The 20,438-nt window shown below is 35.8% G+C and overlaps 1 protein-coding gene across 6 annotated transcripts in view; it reads right to left on the bottom strand.

Annotated features, from left to right (window-relative positions):
* VEPH1 (ventricular zone expressed PH domain containing 1) overlaps window positions 1-20,438 on the bottom strand; it is a 250,115-nt gene that overhangs the window by 50,312 nt on the left and 179,365 nt on the right. For all 6 annotated transcript variants that reach the window (XM_059391671.1, XM_059391670.1, XM_059391669.1 and 3 more), the window contains 2 exons: window positions 13,609-13,748; window positions 10,225-10,359 (listed from right to left, as the gene is read on the bottom strand). In XM_059391671.1, the coding sequence (XP_059247654.1) occupies window positions 10,225-10,359; window positions 13,609-13,748 (275 nt within the window). The remainder of the gene's footprint in view (window positions 1-10,224; window positions 10,360-13,608; window positions 13,749-20,438) is intronic.

Below are 20,438 nucleotides of genomic sequence, written 5' to 3'. Positions count from 1 at the left end.
GAAAATAACTTCTTTCTGGGATCTAAAGACCATCTTTCTGTTTCTCAAATTGGGTTTCCTATGTTTTCTTTTGGTCTTTCAAGTTTTTTCTTTTGGTCTGCCCCTTGACCCTCTTATCTTCTCAAACACAGATCTCCCCTACCTACCCTGAAATCTTTCACCATTTAATTACCACCCAACCAAAAGACAAAAGCTCAAGCTTGAATGACTTCCATTATAGCACCTAAACAGCTAATCACTACTGGAGAAAATCAAAATTCCGTTTTACTCTAAGTCTGTTATCTCAGATCCCAAATGGCTGTTTCTCATTGCCTTAAAGTCCTGCTATATTTCTCTAGTAAGTTCATAGTTCATTTTTCTGAGAATTTCATTTTAGACTTTCTTTCCTCAAACCTCCTACATCTATCCCTCCTCCCCAAATCATACTTTCAGATGATGGCCTCACCTCTTATTTCACTGAAAAAGATGAAAAGCCATGAAATAGCACTCATTCATCTTTCCCCCAACAACTCTACGTCTTGATCTGGGTCTGTGTGCAATCACTTTTTCTCATCTGTTCACCATCCTCACCCTCTCTGTTGTGTCATCCCAACACTTGCAAACATGCGCAGGGGGCTCCCATTCTAAAGCATGGCCATACTTCCTCCAAGACGGAACCCATTCAGCACCAACCTCTGCACCAGATCTCTACAGATGCTGTCTCCTTGCTCATTCTCTCTTCATTCTTTTGGCTATTTCGTTTTGAACCCTCTCCTTTAAAGCATCACTAAAGCTGCCTTTTCTAAGTTGCGTGGTCAGATGGGCACCCTTCTGTACTTTGCTGCCTTGGCGTGGCTGCCAAATCCCATTCACCTCTGTTGTCTCTCTTTCTTGGACTCTCTTGAGATGGGTGACTTTCATACTTTCTGGCTCCTTTTGTCTTCCGGCTGTTCTCCGAACTCACCTCTGTACTGGGTGCTTTGGCTCTCTAGACTATCTTCTCAGATTGCTTTCATCTTCACATGGTTTTCACCACCTCTATGCCAAGAGTGCCCTTGTCTGTGGCCTAAACCACAAATAAGTCTACTAGACAATTACACTGGCACATCCCACAGGCATTTTAAATTTAAGATATTCAAAAGTCTCCCTCATCCTTACACTCTTTCAGTTAGCTTGCTATGTCCCTTTTACCTCCAAAATTTATATTGAATGTGTCATTCATTTCCATCTCTACCAGGACCATTCTAGCTCAAACTACTTTCCTCTCTCATCTGGGTGAGCAAAAATCTTCATGATCTCTCTGATTCTCCTTTTGCCCATTTCTGATCTAGCTTCTACATAGTGTACTGTGTGATCATTTCAAAATAGGCTTGGTAATAATGCCTGCTGCTCAAAACTCTTCAGTGACCTCCCATAGACTACAAGAAAATCTAAGCTCCTTGCCATGGCTTACAAGGTTTACATGGCTTACATGGCTTACAAGGCAGAGGTAAATTACCCCAGACCAACTCTTCTTTTAGTTCCCTGGGCTCTCCCCTGATTCTTCTCCTTCTTGGAACACTGTGGAAGGGGAGAGAGTTCATTCCTGAGGTGGTATGACCATCCCCAGTACTGGAGGGGGAGGACAATATTAGAACTCTAACTTTTGTTTACTTTTCATTATCATCCTTTAAGATTTCTATTTTTGAAATTTTCATAATAAAAATGATGAGTGTAATAATACATGTGTATTATTTATAAGTAAATAAATATAAACATGGAGGGTGCTTGCTCAAATTATTTTTTTGATGGGATGTGTTATTTAAATTTAAAGGAGAATGCTCTAATGCACCACGGTTTTGATGGTTTTGCCTTTCTCTTTTCTCTTCTCATTCTTCTTTTTTTAAAATAATCTGTTATTTTTGTTTTTGTAATATGGTTTTTGTAATTTGCCTTTGTGCAAATTATTCTTTTTGCCAGGAAAACTAACCTGACGTAAGGTCAGAGAAGACTCTGACCACCCAACAAACACTGCTATTCTTCATCACTTCCTCCAGGCCTTTTATTTTTTCACAGGCTCTTTCAGTGGGGCATTGTGCCTTTCTTTACTTGCAGATTGCTTGTCTCCTTGGGGTAGAGCATGATTATTTATGTCTGGCCTCTGCACAGAGGTTGGCATAAAGCAGGCATTTGCCGAAAGTGTTTGTAACTTAATGAATGCACTTAGGGTTCCATTCGCCAGGACTTCACTGTGATTTTGTTGTTGTTGTTTCTTCCATGTTACTGCTCACGTCATCCTCCTTATATGAAGCCCTGTCCCTCTTTCATTTAGAAATTATACCTAACTTCTTTCCAGCCAGCTCTCTCCCAGTCAGGAGTGTCCCAGACATTTGCATCTGCATCTACAGTCCACCCTCAATCTGCCCTCTCAACCCCCTTGTCTTCAGCTTCCTATTATGAATGACATTCTCCTGGAGTTTACCTTTTAATCACTAAATTTTATTCAGACCTTCTTTTCATTCTTGACCTCACCTTTGCTTCTTAGATAATGCCGATCAGATTTTCCTGGTTCTCAGTTTACAACCTAAAAGTCCCTATCCTAATCTCAGCTTTTGAAACCAACAAACCCAATACCTGTTTATCCCATTCTCACCTAGCTTGCTCTGAAAGGGAGGGCTCAACAAAACTAATGTCTCTCCAACACCGGGGTTCACCCTGCTCTCCCTGGAGGCTGACCTACACTTGTCACTTACATGGCACAGGAAGACTTAAATTTCTCTTAAGAATGTGGATAGTTACAGCTTATATAGAATAGACCCACTCCTTACTTATGCATTTATTTCCTCGAGCACGATATTAACACTGCAACTCAACACATTACATCTAAGTCTCGGGGAGCATCAGAAGGTCTCCTTTTCATTATATCCAGAACTGGTGCTTCACTTTTATTTATGCTTTGACACTACAGCCAATTATCCTGGGAACTGTCAAGTGTGTTTGTAACAGTGTGGACTGAAAAAAAACCTCCAAATGTTAGCCAGATGGGGCATATTTTATTTCAGCAGTAAATTAAATTTTTTCTTTTTTGTCTCCATAATGGTCAGTTTTGAGACTTCTTTTCTATGGCTTATGGAACTTCTCCATGCTTTGGGAACTGGAACATGTGTGTCAATAAAGGAGATTTCTCTCTCAAATTCCAGTCCTTTAGCAATCCCCAATCAACTTTGTCAACTGTCTGTTCCTCTGATAATCAGAACACCATTCCCTTTAAAGGGCTGGGCCACACATGCACTGAATGAAATTATTAATGGTATCTCTGGTTGCTCCCAGAGGCCATCCTTCTCATTTCCTAAGTAAATTAATGGATTTTCTGCCCTTTTTCTAAAATCTTTATTTTATAATGGAAATCAATGAACTTCAAATGGATTTTTCTTTAAGTAAACTGCTCCTTTACATTTACTTACATAAAGCAATGTAACTAAAATAGTACATCTGTAATATCTGTTATTCCTTGATTATAAAAGAAACCATACTTCTAACATAAAATTTCAAAAATGCTAATTCCATCAACCAGAGCTAACTATTGCTAATATTTTTTGTATTTCCTTTTGGTTGTTTTAATGGAATCCTCCAAATAATCCTCTTTATATAAATAATTTTGTATCTTGCAATGTGGCAAATGATGTAGCATTGTTTCATGTGACTAAACATTTCTTATAAACATGATTTTGCATGTTTTCTTAATATTCTTCCATATGGATGGAAAGTATATACGTGCACACTTTCATTCTCCCGTCTTGAGACATTTAGGCTAGTTACAAAAAACTCCATAATATTTTTTGGTGTGCACACATGTGAAGTTTTGTACACATTTCAGATTATTTCTTTAGAATAGATTCCTAGAAATGGAATCACTGTGTTAAAGGATATGAACATTTTTAAGAGTCTATGCAGGTCATGCATTGCTAAATTGTTTTTTAAAAGTGTTGAAATAATTTACACTCCAACTAAAAATGTGTGAGAGTGTCTAAACTCCCTTGCTGTAGCCAGAACTGATCATTATCCTTCAAAAAATGGATTAAAAGGGTAATGTTACTGTTATTTTAAATTCAATTTTTATATCTTTGACTATTAATGAAGCAGAATACTTTTTCTGAACTCAGTCACCTTTGAGTTATTTGCTCATGTCCTTGACTCATTAATTATTGATTTGCATGAACTTATGGTATCTTAAGGATATTAATTTTTGCCTTCATAATTATTACACATATTTTCATTTTAAGTTATTATGCATGACGGGCTCTATTTTCTATAAGCCTTACATTTTTATGTATTCAAATCTATCAACACTCTACTTTTAGACATTACTTATGGGGTTAATTAATTTTTTTGAAAGAAAGAAAAGCATACACAAAGGATAATGTGACAAATACCTATGTGCTCGCCATATTAATAAATATCGGTATTTTGCTTCTGCTTTTTAAAAAGTATTTATTTATTTATTTTAGAGAGAGGGAGAGAGCACAGTGTAGGGCAGAGGGAGAAGGAGAGAATCTCAGGCAGACTCCACACTGAGCACTGAGTCTGATGCGGGGCTTGATTGCACCTTCCTGAGATTACTACCTGAGCCGAAACCAGGAGTAGGATGCTTAATTGACTATGCCATGAAGATGCCCTTGATTTATTTTTTTAGATTTTATTTATTTATTTGACACAGATCACAAGTAGGCAGAGAAGCAGGCAGAGAGAGTAGGAAGCAGGCTCCCCACTGAGCAGAGAGCCTGATGCAGGGCTCCATTCCAGGACCCCGATACCATGACCTGAGCCGAATGCAGAGGCTTAACCCACTGAGCCCCCCAGGTGCTCCCTGATTCTGATTTTTTTAAAAACAAAATTACAGATGAAATTGGGATCTCCTTAATTCCCTTTCCAGTAATATTTCCCTCTCTCCTTTACACACTTCTTTGTTATCCAGAAGCAAGCCTATCAGGAATTTTGGTGTGATTCCAAATATGGTATTGTATTTTTACCACAGGTATGTACCCATAAGCATTCATAATGCAGCTTAGAGTATTATAAAAATAGATATAAGTTAGCATATTGTTATACTTTTGCAGTTTGCTTATTAAAACTTAATATCCTATTTTCAAGACTGACTCCATATTATTAAATATAGATCAAATTAATTCACTTTCACTGACTGTATGGCATGATTATACCACAACAATTTCTTCATTTCTCTACTGATGACCATTTGCATTGCTCCTGATGTTTTGGCGCAAATAATATTCAGTTGACATCTGTACTTGACCCCTGGTGCAGGTATGTGAGAGTTTCACCCAGAAACAGAATTACAAGATAATAGGGTACAAGGGTTTATCATATCACTAGCTATTGCCAGATTGTTCCTTTAAAAAGATTACAAAGAAAATTTTGTCTCAAACTTTGTCTTAAACTTAAACTTTGTCTTAAACAGAAGATTTTGTATCTTATAATACAAGACCTCTTTATGGTAAAAGAGAAAATAAGTATTTATGTTAAAATGCCTAGGCATGTTTCTGATAAACTTGAAGAGGAATTAAGATTCTGGAAAGCTAGCTACTCACCCACCTAAATTGTCAGCTAGCAGTCATTTATGAATCTAATTAATGATTATATATAGCTTTTCTTAAGTACTTTTTTCTTTTATGAGTAGGTTAATCTTTTATATTATCTATAGTATACAAACATTCTCACTTTTTCCACATCTTTGCCAAGACTTGTATGGTCACAATTTTTTATCCTTACCAGTCTGATCATTGTAAAAAGGCATATCATTTTTAAATATTTAAATTACTTATTTCACTGATTTTTAGTGAGACTAAACACCTTTTCTTACATTTATGGACATTTGCGTTTCCCGTTCATTGAATTTTCTGTTCATATTCTTTGCCCAGTTTTATCTTGGGTTGTTTGTCTCTTGCTTGTTGATGTAGGAAATTTTTGTGTTACTTATACATATTTCACCTTATGCTTATCTTCAACTTTGTTAGAGTGTATTTTGCAATACAAAAATTGAAACATTTATTTAGTCAAAAATATTTATTTTTTTCAGGATTTCTGCTTATGTATCTTAAGAAATTCTTTCTTATCCTGAGGTCATAAAGATAGCTTCTCATACTTTCTTCTAATTATAAGATTTCATTGATTACATGCAGACCTTTAATCTACCCAGATTTATGTTATCTATATAGTGTCTTTGTTATTCTTGGAAGAAAGGGAGAGAAATGATGGCCAGAAATCAGAATATCAGCTAAACTTTACTAAGAAGTCACAATGGCAGCCACTGTTCTGAGAACTATGTATGAACTTATTCAATCCTCAAACAGCTCTATGAGGTAGTAGCAGATATTATATCCACTGTATAGATAAAGAAACTGAAGCTCAGAGCCAAAGGTTTCAGAACTGGAAAGTGGCACAGTGTGATTTTAAACCCAGGAAGTCTGCTTCAGCCTACTCTTGTAGGCATAGGAGTCAAGGATTCACCTACTCTCCTAGGCATAGGAGTCAAGATAAGTATGTTATCCTATTGTAATACAAAAAACCATAGTTTTTAACAAAACAAAAGATTGCCTCTTCTTTATGGGAAGTTTGTAGTGGGTCTGGTTGGCTCTCCAGAGCAGCAGTCCCCCATGTTGTGGCTCAGAATTCTGTGCCCATCCGCTGGCAACCTAATAATATCAACATTTGCTTCTACAGTTACTATGGTAGGTGAAGAGAAGGGACATGGAGAATCACATAGTTGTTTCTAAAAGCTTCTGCCTGGAGGGACATGTATCCCTTCTCCTGTTTCATTGGTTGAAGCAAGTCACATGGCCAAGCCTTACTTCAGGAGGCAGGGAAATGTTATCTTCTTATGTGCCCAGAGTAGAGAGGAACCAGACATATTGTTGTGTCATTGACCAGCCCTGTAACTTCCAACAGGTCCCTTTGCTTCTAATTTTAATTTTAATATCTGAACAATGACAGGATTCACTCATTTATTCAGTTGGTACCCACTATTTATTGGGTACCACCGTGTGGCCCTGCAAATGCAATAATAAACAGGGTGCAACTTCTGTCCTCAAGTGGGTGGCAATTTAATAGCTATCTTACTGTTGATGTTTAGTTCTAAAATTCCAGGATTCCGTTAAAAGCAATTGCAATAACAAACCTTCTAGAGCATTACATGCTAGAGACTCAGGCATTTTCTTAAGAATTTCTTCCTTTTTGGTGTACGTGAATTCCCTTGGCTGCAGTGTTAACTCATTTCTAGCAACAGATATACACATGTACATCACTTTCAAATTCCTGGTGTATGTGCCTAGTGGTGCATGTGGGGGAAATAAAGCAGACTTTGGATTATTCTCACAGCTATTCTGAATTCAGTGGGCAGAACACTTCATTAAAAGAAAAAAAAAGAAGAAGAAAATCAATTTGATTGAGAAATACCTGGAGAGATAACTTTGCTACATAATGTACATTCCAGATATCAGAGGGTTTTCTTTTTATTACCTATGAATAAATAAAATTACAAAACTAAAGATTTCAAAACCATTTTGATTTGCAGTTAATTTTTCCCTAGAGGAATGTTTATTGATATAAAATGGAAGAAATACGAAGACGCATATTTGTGAGCATGCACAAAACTGGTTTGCCAATTTAAGAAAAAAATCTCTCAGGACTTGAAGCAGCTTGCCAAGTGTTAATTTACTAGTTGCCTGCAGTTAAAATACAATTCACATGAAAAATTTATAAGAAGTTGAGGCATTGTCTTTAATCGTGATGCAACAGTTTAAAATTTGAATGAAATATGCAAAAAAAAATCCACTCTACTTTACATTGATCTGATTATGGGATTTCCTTTATTCTTACTACGGCAAGTTTAATTCTTAAACCAAAGCCAAAAAATAGTGATGCAATAGTTGGACACATTAAATAAATTTCTGCAATAGTTGGACCATTCTAAATAAATTTCTGATTAATCACACCTATTTGTCATTCTTCTTACAATCCTTTCACACTTAAGAGGTATTGAGTCGTTTCACAATTTAACAGGTTTTGATTAATCTGCTACTTGTCTGTACTTTGAATTTATTTAATATTGGTGTGCTTGTTCCCCTTCTAATAGTAAAACAAGGACAAAGACCATGATCATATACTCTCAGAACCTCTGATTTGCCCCGTAAGCATCCAATACCTATTATTGGGCTTTCTTGAAGGCAAATTAAGGGTAATCAGAATCTTTGAATATGTGAAGGGCTTACAGCAGTTTGTTATATTTACTAAGGAGATACCAATAACCATTCTCTATTCTCATTGTCATATTCTCCCTGAGTGATCCGATAATTGCCGTGATATCAAGCATTACCTTATGACTTCTAAATCCATGTCTCCAGTAATGGCTTTCTTCCTGAAGTCCACACAGGCATTTCAGCCACCATCACCATCTGGTTAGCTACACAGATAACTCAGACTCTAAATACATAAATGAGAATGCCTTCTTCCTCCACCTCAGCTCCCTTTGTGGTCTGTTTTTCAGAAGCGTGCCCTCATCCACGCAGCCCTATGATAGCACCTGGAGTTATCCTTGGTTCTTCCATTTTCTTTATCAAGAACCGAATCCTGTGGGTTCTACTTTCTTTAATAGCTCTTGAATCCATCCTCTCCCTACAACTTCCAACTTCAGTTCAGACCTTCATCTCTTACCTGATTCTAGTAATAGCTTCCTAAGCAGCCTTCCTATCTCCAGCCAGGTTTACTTGATTGTTTTGTCCATACGCAGGCCTATGACTTTTCTCATGCAAACCTGCTCACATCAGGTAGATACACTTCCAGTTTCACTCTGTTTGGTGAATGGGTGCAATTCCATATTCTGGTCCTTTTCCAGTTTGGCCGTATGCTCAAGAGGTCTCACTTGTGTCCTGAGAGCATTGCCCCTGTGTCCATACTCCTAAAATGCTATGTCTCAAGCCGTACTTGCCTCAATAGAGCTCTTTCTCACCCTGACCATGCTCCCTCTCTTCTGCCCATCTTATTTTCTCTCTCTCTCTCTTTTTTTTAACTTTGTGGCAATTGTAGAGGACGAAGGGATGAAGAGAAGTGTGGGAGGGAAGAAATGAAAGGCACCAAAGAACTGGAACCCAGTTTCCTGATGCTCTTTCCCTTTTGATCCTAGAGTCCATGATCTGCTTCTGTAAAGACGCTTTCTATGCCATATTGTTTGTGTAGTTTTTGTGTGTCTCTGAGTGGGCTGTGTTATGTCAGTCCGTGAGCCTCAAACAACACTGTTGTGACTCTGATCAAGCTACTCCATAGTATTGGTGCCTCGAATCCATTTTGTTTGGCCAAGTGGGCTGCAGGGCACTTAAACTGACACTAATCCCTTCGTGCCCACTCATGGCCTAGATGGCAGCCTGCATAGTCACAAGAAAACACACACTCCTGGTAGGATACCTCTAATCGCTCCTGTGATCAATAGTTTCCTCTGGTTCTGAGGGCCTTCTCCTGGTGTGCCTTTTAGATGGACTCTGGCAAGGCTTACAGAAAACTGCTCTTTTTAGTTTGAATTGATTCCTCTGGCCTTTGCCTGGGAACTTCCCAAAGCCCTCCACCCATAACTGCAATAAATGCATGTGTCCTAGGTCCTGCCTCTCTCTCTGCTTGCATCTTAATTTGACCTCCCACTGTGGTCCCTAGAGGTGTGCTGTGTACTTCCTCCAGGAGTAATAAATTTCTCTATTTCAATTTCCCTTGTGGTATTTTGTTGAACTGGGACTCACCATCTGGCACCCTGTGCTCCATTTAACAAACATTAATTTAACAGTCATAACAGGCAATGACCCTATCTACCAATATTACTCTGTCCTTTCAATGATTACCACATGAAAATCATTACTTAATTATTGTTTTTTTTAAAAGATTTTATTTATTTGACAGAGAGAGAGAGAGAGAGCACAAGCAGGTCGAGAGGCAGGGAGAGAGAGGTGTGTGTGGGGGGAAGCAGGCTCTCTGCTAAGCAGAGAGCCTGATGCGAGGCTCGATCCTAGGACCCTGGGATCATGACCTGAGCCAAAGGCAGAGGCTTAACCCACTGAGTCACCCAGGTGTCCCTTAATTAGTGTTTTTTGATAATGGTGCAAAAAGGTATAGGAAAGAAGAAAAAAACCCAGCTGTTAAGAAAAAGGCAAACTGTTTCTAGACAATCTTGAATATTAGCTTACAATGTCCAAGGAAACAAACACTTACCTTCTGTTGTGGAAATGTGGACTCCATCATGGCTGTTTCAAAGCTGTGAGCACCTTCTGCCTGGGTCTTCTCCCACAGAGCTCTGAGGAATTGTACAGAATGACTCTGTATGGACAGGGGCTCAGGAAACAGACTCTGAAAGGGCATTAATGAGAAAATCATAACATTATCTCCTGTCTTAACAATATTGTTTGATCAACTACAATGTACTATTTGGGTTGAAATTCAACATGGTTTAAATTTAAGCAAATTAGCAAAAGAAAAAAGTCTATCTTTAAGATCAGGCATATATATTTAAGGTTTTTCATTTTTTTTTAAGATTTTATTTATTTATTTGATAGCAAGAGAGGGAACACAAGCAGGGGGAGTGGGAGAGAGAGAAGCAGACTTCCTGCTGAGCAGGAAGTCTGATGTGGGGCTGGATCCCAGGACCTGATCCCAAGATCATGACCTGAGCCAAAGGCAGACGTTTAAGTGACTGAGCCACCCAGAAGCCCCTAGGCTTTTCATTTTTTTTAGAAAAGTAAAATTATGGAATAGGATTTCAAGCCAGTTGATATTGATCTCTAAATATGCCTAACCTTTGTCATGTAATGTTTACCTTGATCATTTCTCAGGCATGAGAAATGATTTAGAATGTGGTTATTATAAATATTCATATTTATTTGTCAAAAGATCTGAGAATTATGGTATAAAATTAAAACTAGAGTACAAATATCAAGTCTGTTTATACAGATTAGATGATGAAGGCTAGAAATTAAATAACTAAGAGTTCACTAGGCAACAACTCAAATATGAATAGTATAAATGGATGGTAAGGAAACAAAAACACCTTTTTTTTAAAAAAAAGATTTTATTTATTTATTTGTCAGAGAGAGAGAGAGCACGAGCACAGGCAGACCGAGTGGCAGACAGAGACAGAGAGAGAAGTAGGCTCCCTGCTGAGCAAGGAGCCTGATGTGGGACTCGATCCCAGGAAGCTGAGATCATGACCTGAGCCGAAGGCAGCCACTTAACCAACTGAGCCACCCAGGTATCCCAACAAAAACACTTTTAATCTTAAGATGTACAAGAGATAACTATTTCCAGAGCTAGTACTCTAATTTTGGATAAAAAGATTGTTCATGTGAAAATCACATTTATACATATTTCATTCAAGTCAACGACAATAAAATTTTCAAAGGAAAATTTAAATTGTGTTTATATATTTACTAATCAATCATGGATTTAATAGTCATTTAAACATTGTGACATGATATTTATAAAGTGAGAAGTATTTTAATTGGAAGGAACGATTTTATAAAAACATAGAACATAATATAGGGCATAAAATATAATTTACATACATATAACACTATACATTTTATCCTTTATGTGTGAGGTATGATAAAATAATGATACTGGCTTATAAAATTTTATTTTTTGTGTCAATGACTGTCCAAGCATTAGTTTATCAGAACTTAGGTGGTCTGTGTGTATAAAGTATCTATTTATTACATGAAAATTAATAACTTTCTTCCAGAAAAATCTAATTATTATCATCATCAAGATAAACTATTTCTTATGCTGAGTGGGGAAATGTGGAGGATCTTAGACCCCAAGTAAGTGGTCCACAGATCAAAAAAGGCTAAGAGCCATAACAGATAAATTGATTATACCACCCATAATGAGGACACATCTGGAAAATTCTTGATTATTATCAGAAAATTATACAGCATATGATTTTTCACTTAAAGAAGAATAGGACCTGATTCAACAAATCACCATTCCAAAGAGGACCAGTTAGACTGGAATCTGTGAATTTAAGAATTCCATGAATGTGTTAACTTGACAAAGAAAGGCGAAAAGTTTGACCCAGCGTATAAGGGTAGTACTGGGTTTGTAATGATCAAGTCAAAGATTTGTTTTTCTTGACCCCAAAGTCAGGATTCTCCCAGGCTACACAATATCAAGGTTGTAGAAAAAGAAAGGAAACATTGTAAAATGAACAAAGAAGAAAAGCATCATAAACAGATGCTTTCGGGTGATTTTGTTAAAGAGAAAAACAAAGCATCATACTTAGTCAATAAAATAAGACTGAAGGGACAAAAGTAAATCAAGTTGTTTGGTTTATTTTCAGAAAACTGACAAGTAAAGAACAAAGCTAATGATGAAACCAAATACAAACTCACTAATGGAAACTATTTGAAAAACATAAGCAAAGCAGAAGAAAAATAAGGTCATTTCAAGAAAAGGAAAAACAAAATCAATTCTGATTTTTATACTCACATACAATTTGATTCACATCAAAATCTAAGTTGTTTTCTATGAGACATTATTAAGTGTTCTTCTTATTAAATGTTCTTATTAAGTGTTCTTCCTATAGGAAAAGATGGTTTTCCTAAGGCATGTCTAAGCAGCCTCTTTTCTTTCTTAATTACTATAGTTCCATTTTATGATTATGATCTTTTCAACATTAAAATTCATCTCTTTAAAAGAGCTTACCTTTTCTTTATAAGGAATGTAATTGGTTGGTAGGGGTTCTTATAGAAATATTTTATTAATAGAAACAAACTATACTATCATTTGACCTAATTTTTATCTGTTTTACAAATTCGTATTCTGTTTTTCTGCCTCAACTCTCTCTGCTTCTGCCTGAAACCCCCCATTTCATTTTTTAACACATGTGCTACTAGGAAAAGACCACCGAATAGGGGCTAGGTGGCCTGCAGTCTTTATTTAATTTTTTTATCTGTAAAAATGATGGCTCATACTCCTTCTACTACTAACATTTTATAATCTATATTCAACTTTTATTTGAAAGTTAATGTATTCAAGATAAGTATTTCCCAATATTCAAGGATCTCCTCTGATGCTAAAAGCTTTGCATCAAGTAATTCATTAAATTGGAAGTTTCTTTTTATGTAACTTTACCTATATACATAAATTCTATGGGAAAAAAGGACATTCCAGTATCTTAATGATGTCAAAAAGGATATGTTGACACTAAAATTAATTGGAGATCGGAAGGCTGTAGAGAAATAAAGACAAACACTACGTAAGGAAAACTATTCCTCCAAATAAGCTGTTATTGTTGTCATTTAATAAAAAATATTTTTTCTTTCTTTCTTTCTTTTTTTAAAGAGAAGAACATTTTCTTCTTTTTTAAAGCTAAGAACATTCAAGATATTACTAGGCTTGGCCTCCTTAATACTAATCCAAATTTTTTCATAAAGAAACTACCCTAAAATATAAAAAACCCATGTTAAAAATTATTAGTAAAATGTGTATGCATTGCTGTTATTTATGTATGAACTCTAATCAAAGAATAATCTGGTAAAAATGATTATAAACTCATACCCAACTAACTCACTAAGGAGTCATGACAAACATATATATACACACCTGCTGAAAGAGAAACATGATCTGGATCCATGGCTGAGGTTCTTGGCTGATGAGTATAAAACTGGATTTACTGTAGAGGCAGTAATGACCCTTCAGGGAGCAGGTGAAGAACAACTTTGCTACACAACTTCTGACAGAATCTAGAAATGAATAAACATAGCATTACACATAGATTCTTCTAGAGTTGTACTTTACACTTCAATATAGAAACACCTTTAGAAATATGTTCTTCAGTTTCAGTCTGCAAGCGAGTAACTCTGAACAACTGCGTGTTTGGGTTCCATTTCATGGAATGTAGATTTAACTAAAGAGGTCTTCAACAAGTTATATTTTTTCTATCCTCCTCTCTCTTCTTCTCATTTATAAAGCATCAGGAATCTCCAAACAACACACCTGGAAGAAAGAAGACCTGTCACCAATAAAAAGGGAGAAGAGTGTTATTACTATCTGATTGGGCACTTTGAAATGATAATGTGGGAAGGATAAACAAATGCATAAAGAAAACCCAGGCATCTTCTGGGCAGTGGGTAGTATGCCATGAGCCAGTAACATTGTTCTCTTGGTTGTATAGGGGCCACAAAGATAGCCTCCAGAATAACTCTGCCAGTGGTGTGGCTTCCTGTGAACTAGCCTGGTGTGGTTTGAAAGTTTATCTTATACATTCAAGAAGTTCAGTAGGGAAAATTAATGAGATCATTTTTTAGGGATAAGGAGCCAGGGAGGGTGGTGGTGGTGGTGGCATAGAACATGGATTTATTGGAAAATTGGATTTAAAGGTGTTTCTATATTGGAGCAGAAGTGGCAAGAAGCCACAACAACTAGGAGGAGCCATTTAATTTTTACACCCTACAGGATGGGTGTTATTATTTCTATTTTAAAACTGAGGAAACTTAACGCATTAGTGGATCAGCTTAGTGAACCACTAAGGAAACTTACTGCATTAATGGATCACTTAGTGAACCAAGGTGAATGCCTTGGACAGATGAGTGATGCTCAGGGAAAGAAAAACTGTGGCAGAGCCAGGATTTGAACTCAGCTGAGCTGATGCCACATTAAGATGCTTTAGGCTCTAGCATACTGGGAATTTTTAGATCTGTCATATTGATAAAGCATGAGGTATTTATTCTTTCAGAATTAAGCTGATATTTTTAATGAAATATTTTGAGAATTAATGGATTTTAGTATGCACTACTTTTAAAAATGGAAATATGGGTTACAGTTTATTAATAAAGTTGATGGGGACCCTAATTAAGAAGCAGTCAGTCCCTAAGTAGCAGTCACACCTATGAGGGTGCTTGGGGTCCCTAGAGGATTGGGGAGTCCTATCTGTGCACTATAAGGACTGAGATGTGAGGAATGACAGGCTTATTAGGAAGAGCTTAGACAAAATTAAGGAAGAGTGACCAATGACATATTAAGGAAGAGGACAAGGCATTAGAAATAAAGTCACCTGTCAATTTAGAAATATATATAGAAATCTTAACAATTAACAACTTTCTGTCATTCTGAAACACTGGTGTGTAAGAGGATATTTTTGTGAAGTTAATTGTTTTGGAGAATTAAAAAAATTGGGTTGAGCATTCAATATCCTTGTATAAAATCAGAAATCATTTCTGTATTCTGTGGGTGAATGAATTATGAGATATAAAAATTGATTGAAGTTTCAGTGGAAAAGACCAAGAGGCCCTCCATTGAGAAAGAAAGAGCTCAATGTATAGAATTGAGCATAATATTGGCTTAAAATTGCCCTATCAGAAATTATTTGATTTGGTAGCTAAAAATCCTTTTTTGGTACAGATGTTCTGGAAAATTGGATTTAAATTAATCACTACTAGAGAAATAGGAATCCAAGTAGCCCACAAAAGCACACACAAAAATGATACTTGAAATAAAGCTATCTGTGATGTATATGCTGAGACAGCAAATAGTGTGTTTTGCTTTAGTAGAAGGGTTCAAAAGAGAACAAGTTCTTTTCTAAAAACCTATGCAGTAGCTTGACAGTCACAAGTTGGACTTCAGGCCTCTACCATGAAAAAAGTTTTTGTATTTCCCTTTCCCTAAATATTCTCACTGCTCATTCATGTTTTATTCTGCAAATTAAAATTGATTAGATATATTTTACTGACCTGGAGTCTACCAGTTTCTATACACAAACTACAGGGGTCCCAGATCACACAAAATAGGCAAAGCAGTAGAAGATAGAGGTCTTAAACTTAGAAGCAAATATGCTGGCTATAAAAATAACCTGGTTCTGAGATATCTTCTGTTAATGCTTTCTATAACCTGATCTGTAGCAATATTTTTTCCTCACTTTTTTCAGAGCTGTCCTAACTTGGAAAAAATTCCCACAACATTAACACTTGTTTTTCTCTGCAATTTTCTCCCTCATGTTCACTCTGTGGTATTGAATGGTAGGCATGCAGTAAATGGTTGTTGGATGAATGAATGAATGTCAAACACTACAGGGAGAGCAAGAAAGGTCAGAATGTTGACCCTGCTCTTAAGAAGCTTACAGCCAAATGGGAAAGACATCTATAAGCAAAACATAAACTGTTTTAAGTTCATGGGGTAATGGAGGGACACAAAATTCTGACTGCTCAGAGAAATGAGTAGCTATTTTATTTGGAGAACAGGGGAATCTTTTTGGAAGAGGAAATATTTGAGGTCACTTTGAAAGATAACCATGATCTTGAACTTAGAAAAAGTTGGGAGGAGAAAAGCATTTTAAGCATATGGAACATCCAGAAAAAAAATCATATAAAGCATTAAGTTTAAGGTAATTCCAGATGGTAAGGTTAGTGTATCGGGGTCACTATGATATCTTTTGCTTATACAGTTATTGTCCAAAGGGTTATTTATTTTTACAGAGTACATGTTGGAGGTCATGCTTTGCTAAATATAGAATGCTTTGTATATACCATATCTGATTATTTCTTTCTTTTGGTAGACAACAGCCTATCTTTGTAAAAATCAAAGGATTTGTTATGGTCTTTATAAATGCTGAAGTTAACATTAACATCAATAATTGTATAATATAATGTGTTATAAGTTGAAATATCCAAAATATATACATCACACACATGCGTAGATTTAAAGGTATGATACAAAATTCAAGAATAGGTTCCAGCTCAAGATGGCAATATAAGAAAACCTTGAACTCACTGATAAGCAATATGCTTGATAAAGAACTTAAAGCAATGATCTCAAAAATACTAACTGGGCCGGAGAAAAGAATGGAAGAACTCAAGTGACACCTTCAATAAAAAGATAGAAAATAATAAAAAGAACCAATCAGAATGGATGAATACAATAATTGAAACAAAAAGCACTAGAGGGAATCAACAGTAGATTAGAAGATGCAGAAGACTGTACCAGCAATCTGGAAGACAGAGTACTAGCATACAAGCTGAACAGTAAAAAGAGAAAAGGATTTTTAGAAATGAGGATTAAGGGATCTCTTGGACAGTGTCAAGCCAACAAACATTTGCATTGTAGGGGGTCACTGAAGAAGAATTGAGAGAGAGGTGTAGGAAACTTATGTCAAGAAATAATAACTGAAAACTTCCTTAACTTAGGGAAGGAAATAGATATTTAAGTCCAAGAAGCACAGAGTTCCAAATGAGAGGAACTCAAGGAGGTCTACACCACAGCACGTAATAATTAAAATGTCAAAGCTTAAAAAGGAAAAGGGATCATAAAAGCAGCAAGAAAGAAACAAGAAGTCACCTCAAGGGAAAACCTGTAAGACTGTAAGATGAATTTTCAGCAGAAACCTTGCAAGTCAGAAAGAAGTGGCCTGGTATGTTGAAAGCGCTTAACGTAAAAAAACTACAGCCAAGAATACTCTACCTGGCAAAGTTAACATTCAGGTTTGAAGGTGAAATAAAGAGTTTCCCAGACAAACAAAAAATAAAGGCATTTATCACCACTGAATCAGCCTTATAAGAAATGTTAAGGGGATTTCACTATTTGCAGATGACATGATACTACATAAAGAAAACCTAAAGATTCCACCAAAAAAAAAAATTACCAGAAGTATTGTATAAATTCAGTGAAATGGCAGAGTACAAAATTAGTACATAGAAATCAGTAGTGTTTCTATACACTAACAATGAAATCACAGAAAGGAAAATTTAAAAAGTAACACGATTTATAATTGTTCCAAAAAGAATATAGTACCTAGGAATAAACTTACCTGAAGAAGTGAAACACCTGCACTCTGAAAACTGTAAAACACTGATGAAAGAAACTGAAGATGACACAAACAAATGGAAATCTAGTCCATGCTCATGAACCTATTTTGATATACTGTTATGAATGTGAGTCCATAGTTTATTCAGATTTCCTTAGTTTATTCTTAGTGTCCTTCTTCTGTTTCAGCGTCCCATTTAAGATACCAGGTGACATTTATTCATTATGCCATCTTCAGACTCTTCCTGGCTGTGGCAAATTCTCAGATTTTCTTTGTTTTTGATGACATTGACTGTTTTGAGGAGTACTTTTGGTATGTATTTTGTGGGATATCCCTCAGATAGCATTTGCCTGTTTTTCTCTTAGGATTAGACTGAGATTTTGAGTTTTACGGAGGAAGACCACAGATACAAAGCGCTATTTTCATCCTAACATGTCAAGAGTACCATTTGATCATCATAGCTTAATAAATATTGATGTTGACCTTAATTGCCTGGCTGAGGTAGGTTTTACCAGATTTCTCTACTTTAAAGTTATTCTTCTTTTTTCCCCTTTTCACATTACACTCTTTGAAAGGAAGTCATTATGTGTAGAGCACACTTAAGGAATGGGGAGTCAGCTCCACCTCCTTGTGGGGAGAAGAGCTACATAAATTATGTAGGATTCTGGACAAATTTATCTCTTCTTTCTTCAGTTATTTAATTCAAAATGATTTAATAATTATTTTATCAGTATACACTTATGATAATTTATTTTGTATTTCAGTACTATTTTATTTTGTTTGTTGCTCTAATTGTTTCAGCCTTGGCTATTTGGAACTCTTTCAGTTGCCTTCTGTGTTCATTTGGTGTGCCCCCAACACTGTGTGTGGTTTGGCTTTGTTTTGTTTTTGATCACTTACCTACTTCCTGGGACTAAAAGATGCTCCAGACTCATCACGATTGTTTTCTGTCCTGTGATAGAATCAGCTGTTTCTCTAAGGAGTTCTTTTTATTGGAGAAGAGTATTAGAAACTGATATCTGGGTACTGGGGTGTCATTGCCCTTTGGCCCTCTCAGCTGTCAAAACAAGGAAATTATGTGTGTACACTAATCTGGGTATGTACATATGTCTGTATTTTCATAAATATCTATCTGTATCTATGTTAAGCTAAATATGGGTTCATACCAATGACTTCATTTCATTACTATATGGCTCATTCTAGCCTCTTCTCCTTACTTATCTGAAAATTCCTGCTTCAACAGTGAGAAGCCTGGCTCTCACTTTGTAGTATTTTTATCTGTCTACTATAGAAGGTAAAGATCACTCTCTCTCCTTTCCTTCCTCCTTTCTGGCTTTCTTTCTTAAAAATCTTTATATATTTAGCATCTACTATAGTACCTGGTATAGAGACTTGGTATAACAATGATAATTTATTACACTCTATCTGTTCCTTCTGGAACAAAGATAAAACTGTAGGATAACCCCATGAACATAGTGAGAAATTATAGCAGTAATAATACAATATTAACTTCTATGTTGAAATTTTACTTCACTTTAAACAATCCACAATGCATATCTAATATGAGAGATACATTTGCTAATGTGAACATTCTACCTTAGTTCAGTCACTTGTATTTTAGCTGTTTTCCAGATGCCAGTATCTTCTTATGTTATGATCTTGCAAAATAAATATTTATTTTATTCATGGTTGTAAAGTGCTTAAAAAAAATCTAAAAAGTATACCAACTAACATTTTGGAAACCATAAAATTAGAAATGGTCCTAAATAACATCCTGAAATTTCAAAAAGAAGTTATAATTTTATAGTACTATTTTAAAAGTCTAGTAGAAATTCTAAGTCAAACAAAACTATAACCAAAAATAAAAATTAGATTTTAGTTCATATGTGTACGAGTGCATGTGAATTGCTTGAAATAAGTAAGTCAATGTGTGAAACAACTAATATTAGTATTTATTCTCTTACCACTTTGTTAGATGTTTTATATAATTCAATCAACCATTCACTCCTTGTAAGTATCTATGAGAATCTCTTTTCACTTAAGATATTAAAGGGTCAGAGATTTAAGGGACTTAATCAAGTAATAAGATGTGGAACTATGATTTGGACCCAAGTTTATTAAAATGCCAAACCTATACTTTGTTCATAAAGAGATACTACCTCCTTGAAAGCCACACTGTCTAAAGACTGGAATCTGCCTCCCAAGCTGAGCTATCTGTAATTTTTGCAGGGACAAGATCAAGAATCCAAGATAAATTGTCAGTATCTTTAACAAGACCATATAAGTTGTCCAGCTCTAGAAATGTAACCTAAGGCTTTAATTTCTATGTAATTTCTATATAGCCAATGTAATTTTTTTAACCTGGGAGTAGGACAAGTCTTCATAAATCTTAAGAACTGTGGCAAATTTATAAAGAAAAGTTCTTTACAGGCCTGTGTAAAATGGCAGTAATTGGTCTCTTTTATCTTCAGTGTGCTAAGTAGAAGAGGTTCTAAACCCCATAGGAATTATCAAAATGGCTATGCTTAGAATTTCTTGAGGTGGACAAAACTGTGGAATCACATGAAGGAGGATTGTGGTGGTAATTTTAATGCCCCATGATGCTCTGCTAGCTGCTGACAAGTATGACTTTTTTCTA

Source organism: Mustela nigripes, chromosome 2 (assembly GCF_022355385.1).
Source record: "Mustela nigripes isolate SB6536 chromosome 2, MUSNIG.SB6536, whole genome shotgun sequence".
Lineage (NCBI taxonomy): Eukaryota > Metazoa > Chordata > Mammalia > Carnivora > Mustelidae > Mustela > Mustela nigripes.
Note: the sequence above shows the minus strand (reverse complement) of the source record. Positions and strands in the feature narration are given on the sequence as shown.